Below are 19,550 nucleotides of genomic sequence, written 5' to 3' on the forward strand. Positions count from 1 at the left end.
TCACCAAACACACCAATAAGTCAGAAGGCCTTGGGTTCAAGGCACTCCAATGAATCAAGCACGTAATTCAGGTTGAGACTCCAGTGCGGCACAGAGAGTGCACTTTTAGAATTGCTGCCTTTTGGATGAGGATTTAAACCAAAGACATACCTACCCACCCGATCAAATTGATGCAAATAAAATCCCTAGGTGCTATTTCAAGGGGCGTTATGTTCTTTGATGTCCAGGGTACTATCTGAACATTAAAACAGATGATTTGGTCTTTACGTCATTGCAATTTTGTGGGATTGTGCTTTGTCTAATTTAGATGTTGAGTTTTATTTATTAAAACAGTGACTACACTCCAAAAGTACTGAATAGGCAATACATTGCTTTATGACAGTGTAAGAGCTGGAAAGGTGCTATGTAAATGAAAGCCTTTCTTTTCTTCTGCCTGCATTTGACATGACAAAAAAAAAATGCAGGGTTACAAAAGACCTTTGGTTAACTTAATACTGAACTGAGTACCCACATGAAGCTTGTGAAAATAACAAAGGTTATTGCTTCATGGATTTGTACAGGAAGTTGAAGACGCAAGGAGAACTCAAGATTTATGCGCACAGGAAGTAGTGCAGTTTGATAAATTCACCGCATCCCCCCATGTTTGGGCTAGATAATAATGCCTAATACTTGGGGTTTTGGACTGATTGCTACCTTTCCAATCAAGGGAAAGAAACTTTACTGTTTAAAAAATATTTTTGTTTTTAGTACTTCACAGTGTATACTTCCTGATCGCCATTAGTGACGCACCATGCGAAGCAAGATGTTTATGTGGAAAATTTATGATGTCTGAGAGTTAACATGACTGCCTAGCCAGTGGGCTTAAGCAGGTGTGGTTTACAATATGGGCTGCACCATCGTTACCCCTCGATGCTGCATAGCAGCCAATGAGCAAGAACATCAGGACTTGGTACAAATACCAAGCACAAGGTACGTACTGGGATTCTTTCGATAATCAACTACCAGCCATTGTGATTGTATCGTTCTGTGACTGTGACCTTTGAAGTGATGCGTGGCCTATTCGGGAATGAGTAGTCATTTTGAGTGGTCCAGCTACTTAAACAAAAAATTCACATTCTAAATGTTCATAATAAAAATGTGAAAATAAGTTCCAAACAAGCCATTGCATAACTCAGTGAATATAACCTCTAGTGTTTTGGTCTGATACAAAAAGCATTGCAGCATTTCGCCTGTGGTGTGAATGTACTATCTAGTTTAGAACAGCAAAATGCAGAGCCAGAAAGTGCTGTATATGACCCTCTGGTGAATGTCAAGCCAACTGATCTCAATCACAAAACCATAAGATGTAGGAGCAGTAGACCATTTGGCTCGGTGTGTTTTGCCAGTCAGTGAGATCATAGCTGATCTGGTAGCCCTACATCCACTTTTCTGTATTTTCTTATGACTATTGAATCCCTTATTGATTAAAAATCAGCATCAGTCTCAAAGATACTAATGAAACATCCTCCACTGTCCTCCATAGTAAAGGATACTAAAGATTCAAAAACCTCTGAGAGAAGAAATTCCTACAAAATGATAATCCCAACAAGACCCATGTGAATCACTCATTAATCTTCTTGTTGAGCATGAGTTCTCCTGGTACCAGGCAATGGCCTGCCCAGTTGGAGCTCATCACCTGAGCCCTTTATACAGCAGACCCAGGGATGAGCCTGCAGAACTGTCCACCCCTAGCTGGAACTAGTCTATGTATGCTATGAATAGTGGCTCTATTTTGGTGTTTGTAGTGATTGGAATGAGATCAGCCAGGTGGATCTTGTAGAGTGAGTTCCCTGATTTGGGCTGTTAACCTGGTCCAATCAGGGATGCCTGGCTGACAGATATAAACAGGAGTGTCATGGGTTCTGCTCACTTTAGGAACTGGCTCTGAACTAGCTGCTTCAGAGTCACATACTATTAATGTGTAAATACAGGGTGACTTCAAGATGGGATACTGGCCTTCATGGAGTTATTTCAGTGGTGACGAGAGAAAAACATGATCCAGAAGGGATTCACTCTGAACAGTTAGCTTTGAGTTGGAGTAAACATTTCTGGCATCATGCCAATATTTGGGAAGCTTGACCCACTCAGTCCTGCCATTGAAGACTGGGCCCAATATATAGAAAGAATTGGTTATTTTTTCTGGTCAAATGACATTGTGGCAAATGAAAAACAATGAGTAATTCCCCTGACAGCATATGGACCCACAGCTTTTTCCGTTATTAGGAGCCTTATTTTCACTAAGGCACCACATATTAAAACCTTTCAAGAGATGACAGATTTAGTTAAGGCATATTATGACCCCCAAGCCTCTTCTGATTTTGAGATGCTAACAGCTTCACATGGCAGTTTAGGAACCAGGGGAATTGGTGTTGGGATTTTTGCCCAACTGGACTTCAAACAGGCACTACAATGAGCTTTGTTAGAAAATGAGCCAAGTGGAGCTTATGAGTTGCACAAGTTGTGATGAAGGTGGACACACTCGCCAGGCTGATAGAGCTCGGGGGACACCACGTGAGTGAAGGCAATTACATAGCCTCACTCAGGACATAACCTGAACACAGGGACTCTGGGTCAGCGCACAGCAAAACCCCAAAACAAGGACAAGCCTTGGCCAAATGGTTAAATTTTTCTTGAGGATTTGGGCTGGCAGGCTATTGTAGCTGCTGCCACTATGCAGACTCAAGACAGCAAAAGCATGCCAATAGGCTTGAATTGAGTAAAAGAACTCATAGGCCAGTATCCAGAAGAGTGCACACCCTGGAAAGTCCACCTACAGCTGGTTTGGAACCGTTTAATTGCTCAGCAACATTCAAATCAGAACCAATCAAACATCTGGTTAAATGGTCACCTGGTTCTAATGGAGGTTGATACCAGTGTTCCTGCATTGATTGTGGAACCAGTCTTTACCAAAATTTGCTTTGGACTACAACCCTTAAGTTTGCGTAAGACCTCGAACAAGGCTGAGAACCTACACCAAGGAGCCTTTACAGATTAAAGGTACACCTTCGGTTTCAGTCTCCTATGAGAAACCATTAGTTATAGTTCCCAATGATTGTAGTAAAAGGTTCAGGGCCAAGCTTGTTAGGGTGAAATTGGTTGAGAAAGATTCAACGCGATCGGCTCAACATTTTTCAATTAGAAATTTGCTACCTGAGTGAAGTCCTAATTAAATACCTGGAAGTTTTTCAGGGACGATCAAAGTGGCCAAGGCCAGCTTGCATGTTGACCAGGAAGCAATTCCACGATTTGCAGGGGCCATTCAGTGCCATTTGCCTTATGCGCAAAAGTAGAGGCAGAAATCAGGAGGCTGGAAAGTGAAGGAATCATCAAATCGGCCCAGTTTGCAGAATGGACAGCAATGGTTGTACCGATTGTGAAGTCTGATGAATCGGTTTGCCTTTTTGGGGATTTTAAACCAATGGTAAACCGCTTTTCGTAGCAGGATAAATACCCGATCCCTTGCATAGAGGATTTGTTCACAAAGCTGGCAGGGGAGCTGTCCTTCATGAAGCTGGACATGAGCCATGCATATCTGCAATTATGGTTGGATGAGGATTCCCAGAAGTATGCCACAGTGAATACCCATAAGAGTTTGTACCAATATATGAGACTGCCATACGGGGCATATTTTCCAGTGGAAGATGACGAACATTTTACAAAGTCTACCCAAGGTCACTGTTTATCAGGATGAGGTGCTAATAACCAGGAAGACCAATAAATAGCATTTAGAGAACTTGGATATAGTACTTAAATGTTTCTCTAAGGCAGGAGGGAAAAATATCTGTTTCAGGCAGCCCAGGTGACCTACCTGGGCTATAGAGTCAACAAGACTGTTACACCCACTGGAAGATACAGTGTGGGCAATCAAAGGTGCCCTAGCTGCTACGTCTGCACCAGTGTCTCAGCCTTTCCTTGGGTTGGTGAATTATTATGGAAAATTCATATGTAACCTGGTCCCCATCCTGACACCCTTACACCTGCTATTGAAAAAGGGTCAGCCTTGGGAATGGTCTCGTAGCCAAGATATAGCCTTTAGGGAAGTGAAGTCATTGTCTAAGGTGTTGGCACACCTACAATCGCAAGCAAGGTGTGGTACTGATGCCTCCCCAAACATATTCAGGGTATTGTTGGCTCTCAGGTGGCCCAGTGGACAGGAACATCTGACAGCATATGTTTCCTGGACTTTGGATGATGCCGAGTGAACATACGCCCAAATAGAGAAGGAAGGTTTGGCTCTCATTTTTGGTGCGACAGCATTCCAACAATACCTTTATGGATATACATTTTAAATGGTAATGGACCACATATCCCTGCTAGTGCTGCCTACAGAGGACAGGACCCCACCACCCATAGTTTCAGGCCGAATTCAGCGGTGGGCTGTTGTTCTGAGTGAATACAATTACAAGTTGGAACACCATCTGGGAGGCCAAGTGGAAAATGTAGGTGCCTTGAGTGACGGATATACCAACGGTCGTCATGCCACTAGAAGAGTCCATTCTGCACCCTCTTCTGGTCACCACTGACAATATCAGACTGCAGACACAAAAAGATCCCATCCTGGCAAAACTAAAACAGCTGGTGGTCATGGGGGAAACAAAAAGGCCTTCACAATCAGAATTGAAAGCCTTCTGGATCTGATGAGACCAGATCACCATAGGGGACAACATTTTATTTCAGGGGAGAAAGAGTGATCGTCCCAAATAAAGGGCACCACCAGATACTCACTGAACTCTACCAGGGTCATCCAAGGCACCATAAATGAAGATGTTAGCGAGAAGTTATGTTTCGTGGCCGGGATTGGATGCAGGCATAGCCACGTTGGTGGGGCAATGCCCAGAGTGCCAACATAGAGAAAAATTGACACCAGCAGCTCCCCCACATTTGTGGGAATGACTCGGTTACATATTGACTACGCTGGTCCTTTCATGGGCTCTATGTTTTTGTCATTGTGGATGCCAATTCAAAATGATTGGGAGTACATTGAGTTCATTCTTCAAATAAGGGAACAACAATTAAAAAGTTACAAGCATTTTTTCAATATACGGACTCCCAGAGGTATTCGGCACTGGCCATCATTTACCAGCAGGGAATTCGAGTATTTCCTAATATCCCTAGTCTACATGAAGATGAAAGTTACCCATGATATAATGTCCTGCCTATTCTACGTTCCTTCATCTCCTGATATCTTCTCTGACCAACCATACAGCAACTGTTAAAGGGCCTATAGATACCCCAGTATCTTTTTCCCTTGATATTTCTTACCTCGACCCATAGGGATCCTGCACCTTTTAATCCAACATAATTTCTTGCTATCATACTTGTTCTATAGAATACTAACAAAGCTACTCTGCCCTTCTTGCCTGTCCATTCAAAAAGTCATATATCCTGAATATTTACTACCCAGCTTTGACTGTACAATTTTTCTTTCCTTTATTCATTCATGGAACAAAGGTGTCACTGTCTAGGCAGCATTTATTGCCCATCCCTAATTGCCCAGAGGGCAGTTAAGAGTCAACCACATTGCTGTGGGTCTGGAGTCACGTGGAGGCCAGACCAGGTAAGGATGGCAGTTTCCTTCCCTAAAGGACATTAGTGAACCAGATGGGTTTTTCCCCGACAACTGACAATGGATTCACGGTCATCATTAGACTGTTAATTCCAGATATTTATTGAATTCAAATTCCACCATCTGCTATAGCAGGATTCGAACCCAGGTCCCCAGAACATTATCTGGGTCTCTGGATTAACAGTTCAGCGATAATACCACTGGCCATTGCCTATTAACCGCTATTTATGCTGTTAATTTAATTTTTTATTTTATTTTGATCCAAATTCTATGTGTATTCAAGTGAAGAGCCATTAATTTTGCTTTAATACATTTTGCACTTTGACCTTTTGCTGCTTATTTTCCATGTTTATATACTCTGTCCAATCCTATCCCACTCAAGGAGTTGCTATCCAAAGAGTTGGCTGCAGTACTGCCGTATCATTTTGCTTTGAAAGCCTTTCTCAAACTCAACCCCTCTCCAAGCCCTAGTTATTAAATTTGGCAGGACACTGGTCCCAGCACTGTTCAGTTGAAGCCTGCCTCACCGGAACAGCTCTCTTCTATCCCAGTACTGGTGCCAGTGTCCCAAGAACGGAAACTTCATCCCTCTGAAACAATTTGTGAGCCACGCATTTAACTCCTTATTTACTTTATACCAGTTTGCCCAGTATTGGGCAGCAATGGTGAAGTTATTATCTTAGACTTTCTGCTTTATGCATTAGCTCCTAATTGTTCAAATTCTTTTGATAGAACCTCCTTTTCTAGTCCCTTCAATGTCGCTGGTACCAACGATGACAATGAAAACAGGATTCCTCCCCCCTCTCCCTCCAAGTTCTTCTTCAGCCACAAGGAGATGTCCCCAGCCCTGCCAACCTGCATTCAATGAAGGCTTCGGCACTTTCACTCTCTGAGAGCAGTATCCATCCACCCAATTATACTTTCTCCTGGCATGACCAAATCCCTGCACTTCAATAGTTCCCTTTATCATGGTGCTGTGATCAGTTCACTCATCTTCCCTGCAGTCCCCATTCTTTTCCACACAGCTTGCAAGAACCTCGTAACTGTTGGACAATTGTAGGGGCTGAGGTTCCTTAATTGCAATCCTCTGGGTCCTCATACCTGCCTCATCTGCAGTTAAAGTTCCAATTTCCTGTCCCTGGTGTTCAGAAGAATCTCCATGCTACTGCAGCAACATATTACCTCTCCTGCCGTCACTATCATATTTGATTTAATTTATTCATTAATTGCTGTAGACTTCCTGCTCTTTACACTTTATTCTCATAATTTTTAAATACCAGCAGTATCAATGTTATACTTAACAAGCTGTTTTTAAGAAAAGAGGGAACAAAAAGACTAGAGAAACTGAAACTGAACACTACATTTACATTTAAATAATAGAAATATTCACAAGAGATAACAAGGCATAGAGCTGGATGAACACAGCAGCCCAGGCAGCATCAGAGGAGCACGAAAGCTGACGTTTCGGGTCTGGACCCTTCTTCAGAAATGGGGGAGGGAAAGGGGACTCTGAAATAAATAGAGAGAAGGGGAGCGATGATGGAAGGTGGATCCCATCTGAATGGACAGGGACAGCATGTACATGGGGACACCAGCTACAAGTTCCCCTTCAAGCCACTTACCGTCCTGACTTGCAAACATATCACCATTCCTTCATTGTTGTTAGGTCAAAATCCTGGAATTTCTTTCCCAATTGCATCTCCCCGGACTGACCTATCGCCTCCCTACCACCCCACCTACACTCACCTTTACTGGCTCCATCCCCGCCTCCTTGATCTGTCTGTCTCCTCTCCACCTATCTGCTCCTTTATCCATCTTCCATTCACCTCACCCTCTCTCTCTATTTCAGAATCCCTTTCCCCTCCCCCATTTCTGAAGAAGGGTCCAGACCTGAAACGTCAGCTTTCCTGCTCCTCTGATGCTGCCTGACCTGCTGTGTTCATCCAGTTCCACACTGTGTTATTTCAGACTCCAGCATTGGCAGTTCCCACTATCTCTGAGTAAGAAATATTCACCAATCCTACTTTGCTGCTTTCCCTGCACTCATATCTCACTGTGATTCGTGATGACGCTCCATTGGTGCCCTCGCTGCAGGCAAATCTCTTGATCCCTGTCATTTATCCTCTCCTGCTCCTCTGTCACTCTGAAGAGTTTACTTCTTGCAGTAAACTTTAGTTAAAGCACTCCAGCCCCCCTGTGCACTTAATTTCCTCTTTGAACCAGCTGCACTCACTTGGGCTTTTTCTCACTTACATTGACCATGTTCCCTCCTGACCATTTGGTGCAAAAAAAGTCTTATTTGGACGAGCAATTCATAGCAATTAAGGTGATTCAATGCCTTCAATAACCCAGGGCTGTCAAAGGATTGAAAAATCAATAGCCAGGGCTCCTATTCCGGAACACTATTATAAACGTGGAATAAGAGTAGGCCACACAGCCCTTTAATCCTGCTCTGCTAATCAATAAGATCATGGCCAATCTGGTTTTAACCTCAACTCTACATTCCTGCATATCCCTGATACTCTTTCATCCCCTTTGGTCATCAACATATGATTTACCTCTGCCTTAAAAAACATTAAAGAGTCTGCATCCACTGCCTTTTCAGGAAGAGAATTTCAGAGACTCACAAATCTTTGAGAGACTTTTTTTCTGTCTTAAATGGGCATCCCTTTATTTTCAAACTATGATCCCTCATTCTAGACTCTTCCACAGTGGAAACTTCCTTTCCACATCCATTTGGTTAAGTCCCCTCAGGATCTTTCAGTTAAGTCACCTCTGACTCTTCTACACTCCAGAGGCTACAGGCTTACCCTGTCTAGTCTTTCCCCATGATGCAATCTGCAGGAGAGGTGATGTGTTGCTGCTGTGGCATTTAGAAGCTGCTGGGCAACAAGATGATCCAGACCCATCAGACCTGCCCAAGCATATGCAGCTCGAGGAACTTCGGAATCAATTTGAAGAGCTGAAACTCAACAGCTGGCACTGCCGACAATGATTACTTCTCAAAAATGCATGATTGATGAAGTGAGAATGGGAAGAGTTTTGATGTTGGTGTCTATTGCTTACTCAATCCCATAGGAAGAATTGTTAGTTGAAGGAAACGCCAGTGGTTACCCAGAAATTCAGCCAAAGCACCCCTGTGAGAAGCACAGGATGCCATTTCCAATACAATGGGAAAATCTCTATATTGGTAATCCCAGATTTGCTCTCGGACTCCTGCTACGCACCTCCCTTGCCTACCTCTCTCACCTGCAAGTAGATGACGTGTCTCCAGTTGTACCTCACTGGTACTCATCCACCAGCTATGAGGAGGATTGGAGGGAAATGGTTGTGCCAATTGTGGCTGGCAAGAGAAAAGAGGTCTTCAAATCTCCTGCAGCCTGATAGATTGTGCTCAGCAAGACTTGGGAATATTGGGACATAGGAGAAAGAGTAGGCCATTCAATCTTCAATCCCGTTCTGCCATTCAGTGGCTGATATGTGGCCTACCTCCATATACCTGTCATTGGCCCATATCCCTTAATACTTTGGCTTAACAAAAAGTTATCAATCTCAGATTTAAAACTAACAACTGATCTAGCATCAACTGCCATTTGTGGAAGAGAGGTCCACACCTCTGCCATCCTTTGTGTTTGGAAGTGCTCCCTAACAAATCTCCTGAATGGTCTGGCCCTAATTCTTCCTTCTTTCTGCTACAATCCCCCCCAGCCCCCTGTTCTGACCACCTCACCTGTCCCACTTCACCTGCCTGAGCAGAATCAGATGTCACCTTGGCATCTGGCAGCACTAATAAGATCTTGCCTCATTCCCCAGAAGAAAACCCAGAACTTTAAGGTTGAGACCCGATAAATTCTTGATCAATAGGGAAATCAAGTGGAATAGGCAGGAAAGAGGCTGTGAGGAATGTTGGGTCAGCCATGATCCTATTCAATGATGGAGCAGGCTCGAGGGGCCGAATGGCCTACTCCTGTTTCTATTTCTTATGGACATAATCCAGGGGGCCAATAAAACATTGCACGCTTCAGGAACTCCAACTGGAGATTTTATAACAGGCAGGGAGGTGGTGATTAGGGATGGAGAGGGTGGTCTTCAGTTTTTTTTTACTGGTGTGAAGGAGCAGAAGGGAAGACCAGGTCCCCACAAACTAATGGGTAGACCATGCTAAGCATGTGTTTGGAAAGCAGATAGTCGAAAAGATGAGAGAGACACAGGTAGCAGGTTTTCTTATTTCAGGTTTTCTCAGCGAAGAAGAGAACATGTGTCAGCACATTTGAAAAGGAAGGTACTTAAGATTTTGGATGATGAAACCTCTTCGCAACTGGCACAAGTGGAAAACATTTTTACATGATAATAAACACATAGAGGGAGGGAGGGGGTGGTACTGAGCAACTGGCAAAACTGACAAGTATGTAAACTCATTTTAAGGAAGTATTCAGAACAATGTAATAATCTGCAACCATGTAAAACATCCTTTTAACTGTTACTACTGCATCTAGCTGCATGAAGGCTCTTGCTGCATTATTAGATTGTTCCCCCGTTTCTGCCAAGATGTCCACAATGTATCTCTGTATTTGGCTGTCAATTAAACATCTTTCTGCCTTTTCTTTCCTTCTGCTGCGCAACAAGCAAAACGTATCAGTTACATTTGCAAGCAAAACCAACATAACCAATCTGTGACCTTATTCTTATATGTGAGATCTTGCCACCTGCAGGCTGATTGCCTGAGTAACATCAGTGACCACTTCCTGGCCTGTGGAGATGATGAGAAATGTGGCCAGCTGCCTTTAGCAATAGATAGCGGACAGGGACCTCAGCTCATGTAGTGGTTGCTGAGCACAGATCACCAGCAGACTTCTCCTGAATCAGTTTATGCTCAATTACTCACGGTGGATCCAGGTCTGACATCTCAAGTTTAATTTCACATCCGTGTATTCAAATCCCTCCATATCTTTGTAACCTTCTCCGAGCCCATGACAGTCAGATCATGGTGCACCTTCAATTCTGGCAGCCTGTTCTTCCCCAACGTCCCATTGCCTCACAATGGGTTCTCCTAATTAGATCCTAACATCAGGAATCCTCCCTCTATCTCTCCCTCTTTCTTCAAAACCAAGCCTTTTTTCAAAGTTTAGTTCACTTGTCCCTTTTTGGAACTCAGAGTCAAATTTTGTTTAACAATCTTTGCAATGAAGACCTTGAAATACTTTACTACATTGACGTTGTTATGTAAGGATGGCTCAGTGGTTAGCACTGCTGCCTCACAGCACCAGGGACCCGGGTTTGATTCTAGCCTCTATCTGTGTGGTGTTTGTACATTCTCCTCATGTCTGCGTGTGTTTCCTCTGGGTGCTCCAGTTTCCTTCCACACTCCAAAGATGTGCAGGTTAGGTGGATTGGAGATGCTAAATTGCCCATAGTGTCCAAGGATGTGCATGCCAGGTGGATTAGCCATGCGAAATGTAGCGTTACGGTGATAAGGTAGGGGGTGAAATACCCTTCAGAGGGTTAGCATGGACTTGATGGACCACATGGCCTGCTTCCACACTGTAGGGATTCTATTTTTGTGACCATTACTATATTAAAGGTGTTTTCTAAATACATGCACTTTTTCGTAACAACTGTATTTTCTTGGATTTAAAGAACCTCCTGAGAATCTGACATTGCATTTTACAAATGAAAGATACTTTTTTCTCCCCCTGCTGTTATTCCTCTATACCTCTAATTGCTTCCTTTTATTCCTTAAGTACTAGCATGCTAGGCTTAGTGGAAATAACAGGCTGTGGAACTGTATTTAAGTATCTTGCGGAAAATGCATTAAAGGAACCCTTTGTTGGGGGTGTCCCCTGTCCTGTGGAGGTGGTAGTCATTGGATGGGTTGAGATTTGAAACTTTCCACAACCAACTGGAAGCACAGTGCATGGAATTAGTTTAATAAATCCACAATCGGAGTTGTTGCTGCAGTGGTTTTGCAGCAGGATTAAGGTAAGAATGCTACCCTGGGGGTCTGCTTATGTTAATAAATGGTGATGGTCTTGACACCATCTCAACTCTTGAATCGAATTATTCCTGTGTGGTGAGTGGTCAGCCACCTTTTAAACTCAGTGCCTTACTCCAGGCCCTCTGCTAACTTTAGTTCTACATCTCTGCCTTGTCTCTGTCTAGAATTCTGTGGAGCATTTCTGCTGTCTTATCTGGTTACTCACCTTGTTTTGAGACCAGCTTGTGCTGGCCATTCGACTGGTGATGAGAATTACATCTGACTCTCATATGTTCCCTCACTCAACATCTACTCACTCAACAGCAGAAGTGGCTCAATTTTGATTGGGAGTGAGAATGGTTCTTGATCTTTAGATGCGAATTAGGAGCATAAGACCAGAAGACATACAAGCAGAAATTAGGCCATTCGGCCCATCGAGTCTGCCTCGCCACTCAACCACGGCCAACAAGTTCCCCAACCCCATTCTCTCGCTTTCTCCCCATTACCTTTGATCCCCTTGATAATCAAGAACCTATCTATCTCTGTCTTAAACGTACTCAATGACCTGGCCTCCACAGTCTTCTGTGGCAGTGAATTCCATAGATTCACCACTCTCTGGCTGAAGAAGTTTCTCCTTATCTCCGTTCTAAAAGGTCTTCTCTTTACTCTAAGGCAGTGCCCTTGGGTCCTAGTCTCTCCTACCAATGGAAGCATCTTCCCAACATCCACTCTGTCCAGGCCATTCAGTAAGTAGAGTATTCAGCTCCTCAAGTCTACTCCACTGTTCGATTAGACGGGTCTGCATTTTGAATTCCACACTCCCATCTACCCCTGGCAATCTTTGATTTCCTGCCAAAAGAAGAACAGTCTACATCTGATTTAAAAGTATTCAATGACCCCTCTGCCTGTAAAAGAGTTGGGTGATGGTGGGGTAGTAGGAAAGGGGAAGTGAAGAAGCTAGTGAATGCAAAGGGAAGGGGAGGAAGGCTACTACTGGGAGCCTGTGAACCAAGGAGCTTACTTGAAGCCATAAAAAGCTGAAGCTTCAGGGAATTATTTCACAGAATTCATTCACATGACAGTGTGGAAGCAGGCTATTCAGCCCATTGAGTCCACACCAACCTTCCAAAGAGCATCCCGTCCAGACCCAACCCTGAATTTCCTATGGTTAATCCACCCAGCCTGCACACCATGGACAATTTAACACAGCCAACCCACCTAATCTGCACATCCTTGAACTGCAGGAGTTTGATTTTTTTGTGATCTTTATGTGATCACAAAAAAAACACAAAAACTCAATCTGTGATCACAAATACCGAAAGTAATGATACAATGTGGCTGTGTTCCTCAGTGATGGAATCTGTGAGAATCATAAAGTAGCTCCCGAAAACAAGGTGGCCCTTGAGAAACCTCGAGAAGAGCCCTCAAAAATTATTACTATGGCCTCTGTTCCTCTCCTTCCTAGGAGACACTCTGCACCTCCAGTGAGTGGAGAAGTTGCCACCCAACAGGAGCTGGATAAATTGATACAGTCTGGGGAGGTAAGTGTTCATTACTTTTTGGCTTTTGTTTATATAAGTACCATGAATGAGATGTCATCTACTATCTCTTTCTATACTATAAAAAGCAACACGCATTTGCCCGAAGCCTTATCCAAATCAAGGCACAGATTCTGCCACACATATAAATCTTTATTCTCTTTCCATAGTGTTGCCAACATAACCCTAAACCTAACCCTAACCCTAAGCCTAACCCTAACCCTAACCCTGTGGTCCACCGTATGAATTTTCAGTGAAATACAAATCCGGCGCAACACAATTCTTAATGTTGGCCCTTAATTTAACTCTATATGTTTCTTCAATTTTCACAATTTTGTGCCCTGGCCATCACTGCCAACTTTGTTGTATTAACCCCTTCTTTCCAGAAAGGAAGTTGTGGGTTTTCAGTAAAGGGACTTCTGCATTTAGTTTCACTGACACCTCAATGAGAGCACACCACATTGTCAGATGAGCCGTCTTTTGAACGAAGCATTAAGGTGGGGTCTACTAGTGTGGTTTTGTTGGATGCAAAAGATCCTAAAACATTATTCCAAGAAAAACAAGTCTTCTCCTGGATGTCATTTCTCCCCTCAGCAACACTAGAAATATAAACAAGATTTAACTGTGCACCCATCCCATGTGTTGTGGCATCTTACAGTGCGAAAATTGTTTTATATTTTTGTTATTTCAAAACTATGCTTTATTCATAAAAATATGTTTATTTACATAGTCACTGGAGCAGTTTGATTCTGTACACAGTTTTTAACCTACGTAGAACAAACAAACCCAAGGCATTTCTTACCTCTCCAGGACTATATTTACATGCAGTTGAGGTGCCGGGAGGGTCCGATAACTGAATAAATCCCCCTCTAACTTCAGCAGAAAGACCTCAGACAGTGGTCTTTCTCCACTGTACTTTGGCAGCAGTTGCCCCAAGTTTTAGTACATCCCTCAACATGTAGTCCTGGACCTTGGTACGTGCCAGTCTGCAACACTTGGTCGAAGTCAACTCCTTGCTCTGGAAGAGTAAAAAGTTTTTGGTAGACCAAAGAGCATCTTTCACCGAATTGATGGTCCTCCAGGTGCTGTTGGTATTTGTCTTGGGGTGCATCCTCGGGAGCAGGCTGTAGAGCACAGAGTCCCATGTCACAGAGCTGCTCAGGATAAACCTCAATGAAAACTACTGCACCTTTCTCCAGACTTCCCTTGCAAAGACACAGCCCAGCAAGAGATGTGTGACAGTCTCTAACTTCCCCCCACAGCCGCTTCGCGGGCAGCATGCGGTGATGCAGAGAGTCTGGGCATACAAGAAAGATCTCACAGGTAGTGCCCTTCTCACCACCAGCCAAGCGATGCCTTGGTGCTTGTTGGAAAGTTCTGATGATGAGGCATTCTGCCAAATGACTGACAGTCTGCTCAGGGAATAACCCAAGAGGATCTACTCTCTCCTTTTCATGGAAGATCTCGAGGACTCTACATGCTGATCATTTCCTGTTGGACTTGTGGACAAAGGTGTTTCTCTTTGCAAATTACTCCATGAAGGACAGGTGATACAGAAAGGGCCAAATACATGGAGATTACCATGGCACCGAGACCAGTCCCATCCTTTGCAACAGCAGGGACAGGTAGAACCTCAGTACGTGGTGACACTTGGTGTTTGTGTAACAAGGCACAGCTTGATGCAGCCACACAGAAAGGTGGCCACCAGGATGAGGGCAGCATTGGGTACGTTCTTCCCCCTGCTTATTCAGACCTTTGTACATGGAGTCCCTGCAGACATGGTCCATCTTAGATCTCCAGATGAATTAGAAGACAGCTTGGGTGACTACAATGGCACAAGTTCAGGGAATGGGCCAGAACTGTGCCACATATGACAACAGAGACACCACCTCACAACTGATGACCAGGTTTTTACCTGCAATGGAGAGGGAGTAGTGTTCCCATCTACCTAATTTCTGCCTCACCTTGGCAACACACTCCTATCAAGTTTTTGCACATGCCCTGGCCTCTCCAAACCATATTCCCAGCACCTTCAGATAATCTGTCCTGACAATGAAGTGAATAAAGGATCATTTGGGCCTGTTTGAAAGAAATAGCCTCACTCTTGCCTCAATTTACTTGGCTCCTGAGACAAGTTTGAACAGATCACAGATGCTCATGAGTCTGCGCACTGGCAGAGGATCTGAGCAGAAAGCGGTGACATTAGCCACATTTGGGGAGGCTTTGACCTGCAGGCCTCTGCTACCTGGAACTGTCACCCTTCTCAGGCTTGCATCCTTCCTGATGGATTCAGCAAAGGGATCTATACAACACACAAACAAGACAGGAGAGATTGGACAGCCCTGCCTGGCTCCAGATCTAATTGGGAAGCATTTTGATTCCTACCCATTGATTGAGACTGTATTAATGATGTTAGTGTAGAGCAGTCCACTCTAATAGTGGATTGCCTTTACAAAGCCCATTTTGGAGACCATGTCCCAAATGTAGTTGTGCGATATTCTGTCAAAGGCCGTCTTCTGGTCAGGGCTGAGGAGTCAGATGTACACCCTCCCTGTTCCCCATGTAGGCGATGGTATTCCTGAGGAACGTGAGGCTCAGAGACCGTCCTGCCTAGTATGGTGCAGGTTTAGTGAGGGTGAATCACCGATCCCAGAGCAAACCTGACCCGGTTGGAAATGACCTTAGACAGGATTCTGTAATCCACATTTACAGTGAAATTGGTCACCAATTTCTAATTCACTCCTTCTCCCACTTCTGCTTGTAGATGAGGGTGATGATACCTTTCCTCATGGATTCGCACATGGTACCTGCCAGAAACATACTGTCACACACCTCCAGCAGGTCCTGGCCAATCAAGTCCCACAGAGCCGAATACAGCTCGGCCCGTAAGCCATCGCTTCTGGGAGCTTTATTCTTTTCTAAGGACTCGAGGGCCTTGGTCAGCCCATCCAGAGATAACAGCTGGTCCAGTCTCTCCTGCGTGCAGTCATCCAGGACCTCCGTGATGGAGGACAGGAATGACTGGGAGGTCACACTGTCTGTGGTCTTTGTGTCATATAGTCTGGCGTAAAAGGATTTGCTGATCCTCAGGATGTTATTCTGAGGTGACGTCACCAAACTGTCTAGTTCTTTGGGATGCTGAGCAGAGAGTGCTCTTCTGGAACCCTGTGCACCTTCTAGAAGAAAAAACACGAGACCCCCGTTTCATTCCACACCACAGTGCAGACCCTGGATAGGAAGATTATCTGAGAGGCCTCCGAGGCAAAGAACGAGACTTGCTGGCTCTTCACCTCCTGGCAATCCTCTGTGACATTAACCCCCATCGTCTGCAGCAGGAGTAGGTTCTGCATGTTTTTTCTGGAGTTTGGACAGTTTTCCCCATCTGTCTCTCACCTTCTGAACATCTTTGAGGATAAAGAACCCCTTGATGTGCCCCTTGACTGATGGAGACTCAAAGAGGGGTTCCATGGTTCTCCAACCTGTGAAATCCCTTTTCAGCACCACAATGTTTTCTAGGGCCGACCGTTTCATGTTCAGCTTCCACGTTCCCTTGCTGGCCTGCTGGTCGTCCTGTAGGTGGCATTCGGCCAGCCTGCGGCAGTGGTCAGAGAAGAACACCGGCTTGACGTTGGTTGATCTGGCTGAGGACATTCGGATCGCAAACAGGAAGTCTATCCTTGAGCTGATAGACCTGTCTCACTGTGACCAGGCATATCTACACTGTGCTCCGTCTGCAGGGGTGCTGAAGACATCATGCAGCTTGGCAACTTTAACTGTTTCCATCAGGAATCTCGACATGGCGTCTGTTTTACTGTCAGTCGCTCTGGACCATCTATCTGTATCGATGATGTAGTTGAAGGCTCCGGCCAGATTGACCGGCCTGGACATCGCCAGCAGCAGTGCGAGCCGGCCTCTGAGTCTTTACCATTGAATGTAGATGTTAATTAGTCTCATGAGAACGTTCCTGTGCATAATGTCCGCCACAAGGGGGTGCCTGCCCCACCACCTCCTTAACCGCAGAGATGGTGAAGTTGCCTCATCACAGCAAAATACCCAGGCGTGAAGATTAGCAATTGTTACCTCCCAACCAAATAGAACGCCCGTGGCTCCACAAGCTTGACCATTTCCTGTAGCTGCTGAGGTGTGGTATCCCACAGTCCTGCAAATACAGGAGGTTCACTTTGATGTTAGCCAGGTAAGCCAACGTGGAAAAGCATTGCATGGTAAATTTAACGCGACACATACTAATGCTGGTAATTTTAAAACCCATTTTGAGAGTTTGTAGAATTACCCATAGACCCAACATCCATTCACCCACAGCCTTGTCACTGGGGGAAGTCCTTGCATCCCCATGGTGCGGGCGAGCTGTTGGACACTCCCATTGCTGAGGTAGCCATCCTGTTCCTCCCTGGGGGCATTGACCTGATCCAGCGTCATTTGTGCAAGGAAAAAAACCCAGGAAGTTCCAGTTCAGACTCCAAGATGACTATATGATCTGGGACGTGTTATTTCTCGGGCTTCCTTGCCTTCGGAAGACCTTCCTTAATATACACATTTTACAAGCCATTCCCATTACTATCAGCTTGCCTCAATTGGTTGTACTCTTACCTTTGAGTTAGTAGGTCACGGGTTTGATTCCACATTGCCAATACAGAGTTCACCAATTGGAGAATGCCAGGCACAAACTGTGCCCCATCATATCAATTTAAATAATTTTACAGGATAGGCTGCTGTAACCTGCAATGAGAAAATTTGACAAAACCACTCTGTAAAAGTAAATATTAGATTTGTGTGCTTTCAGAATGGTGCACTGAAATTGACTCTTTGTTCAAACCATTTAATTGGATTATCTCTCCAATCTATTTGTCTTTCAGAATCAATTTTCTGCAAATGACCCTTTATTGGAGAGCCAGTTAGAAGAATTATCGAAGGTAAGGTGATCTTAAAAAGGTTCTGCCTCACTTTCTTATTTACTTCCGAAACATTTGTTGTGAATAAACCTAAAATCTCACTTTGAAGTCCCTTCAAAGTGCCTGAGTTGAATTCCCTCTCTAAGCTGACAGCTTGGCCTTAGTGTTGTGGTTTAAAAGCTTTTTATTAGATCGCAATTTCTGACAGCCTTCCTCTATGGGGAGGACACTCTAAAGGCAAAACGGAGAAATTTGACAAATTCCAGACCCGAAATAATTTTGAAGTCTTAGTTTTTGAAAGACCAAGGAAGTAACTCTCCTTTATACTGTTTATCAAAGTAGTTCAAGAATCAAACTGGGAGAGACTAACCTTGAAACATTTCCCGTAAGATAGGTAAAAAGTGTATGAAACTTTAAGATAATAATCAAGAATGCAGACAGTCATTTTGTCATATTGTATTATATTCTGTCACTGTGTGCTCTGTCTAATGAACATTAATTCCAGTGATAAAGTGCCACATAAAGGCTTGCTGGTGAAATTGAAGGCCATTGATTTGGAGGGAAACTAGCAGCATGAATACAAAATTGGCTGAGTGACAGGAAATCGAAAGTAGTGATGCATGTTTATTTTTGAGTCTAGCAGAAGGTATGAATTGATCAAGGATTGTTTTGTTAAAGTCTATATCAATGACGCCACCTCTTTCAGGTATTTCAAAATGTGCAGATGACTCAAAACTTAGAAACACTTTGAGTGGAAAGAGGACAGTGACAAACCTTAAGAAGACAGAGGTGGCTATTTGAATGGGATGACAGGTGAAATTTAGCACGGAGAAGGCTGAAGACATAGATTTTGGTGGAAAGACTGAGGAAAGTCAGGATAGAAAATGGGTGTGTTCCGAAGGGGCAGTAGGAGCAGAGGAAGCTAGGGTTTAGTTACACAAGTTATTGAAGATGTCAGGCCTGTTTTGATTAAGAAGGTATATTGGATCCTGGCCTTTATTAGGAGAGATATAGGGTTCTAAATCAACAAAGTTATTGTGTGGAACATGGCAAAGTCTGCCCCTCTGTCAGCATAGAATACATTGTGGTTGGGTTAACCGGAACCCTCTGAGATGCCCTAAGTATATTACATTCACTGTCACCACTCTTTATTATTAGTAACAGTCTAAGTTACTGATATCAAGTAGCAATGGATGACCACATTAACACTTCAGATTCAATTTTGATAAAAAGTATGTTTTTTAATAGCTCCTAAAAGTAGACCCAGAGGACTGCTCTGTCATTCGAGAGAGATACAACTGGTAGTGGTGAATTAACCAACAGGTCACTAGCTTCAGGTACAAGGCAAGATTGAGGTCAGATTCTTCATGGTAACCTTAGCTGCCACAGGAATTGAACCCATGCTGTTGGAATCACTTTGCATTGCAAACCTGCCTTTCAGCCAACTGAGCTAACCACTTTATGGGAATAAACTGAATCAGAGATAGTAGGAACTGCAGATGCTGGAGAATCCGAGACAACAA

General features: G+C 44.0%; 1 protein-coding gene across 1 annotated transcript in view; it reads left to right on the forward strand.

Annotated features, from left to right (window-relative positions):
• The first annotated feature begins 628 nt into the window (after positions 1 to 628).
• The window catches only part of LOC109915338 (rho guanine nucleotide exchange factor 7-like), a 39,884-nt gene continuing 20,962 nt past the window's right edge, over positions 629 to 19,550 (forward strand). The window contains exons 1-3 of the mRNA XM_048614872.1: positions 629 to 969; positions 13,045 to 13,120; positions 17,992 to 18,048. Of these exons, the coding sequence (XP_048470829.1) occupies positions 884 to 969; positions 13,045 to 13,120; positions 17,992 to 18,048 (219 nt within the window). The 5' untranslated portion in view covers positions 629 to 883. The remainder of the gene's footprint in view (positions 970 to 13,044; positions 13,121 to 17,991; positions 18,049 to 19,550) is intronic.

The sequence above is a fragment of the Rhincodon typus genome, chromosome 31 (genome assembly GCF_021869965.1).
Source record: "Rhincodon typus isolate 14 chromosome 31, sRhiTyp1.1, whole genome shotgun sequence".
Taxonomy (NCBI): Eukaryota; Metazoa; Chordata; class Chondrichthyes; order Orectolobiformes; family Rhincodontidae; genus Rhincodon; species Rhincodon typus.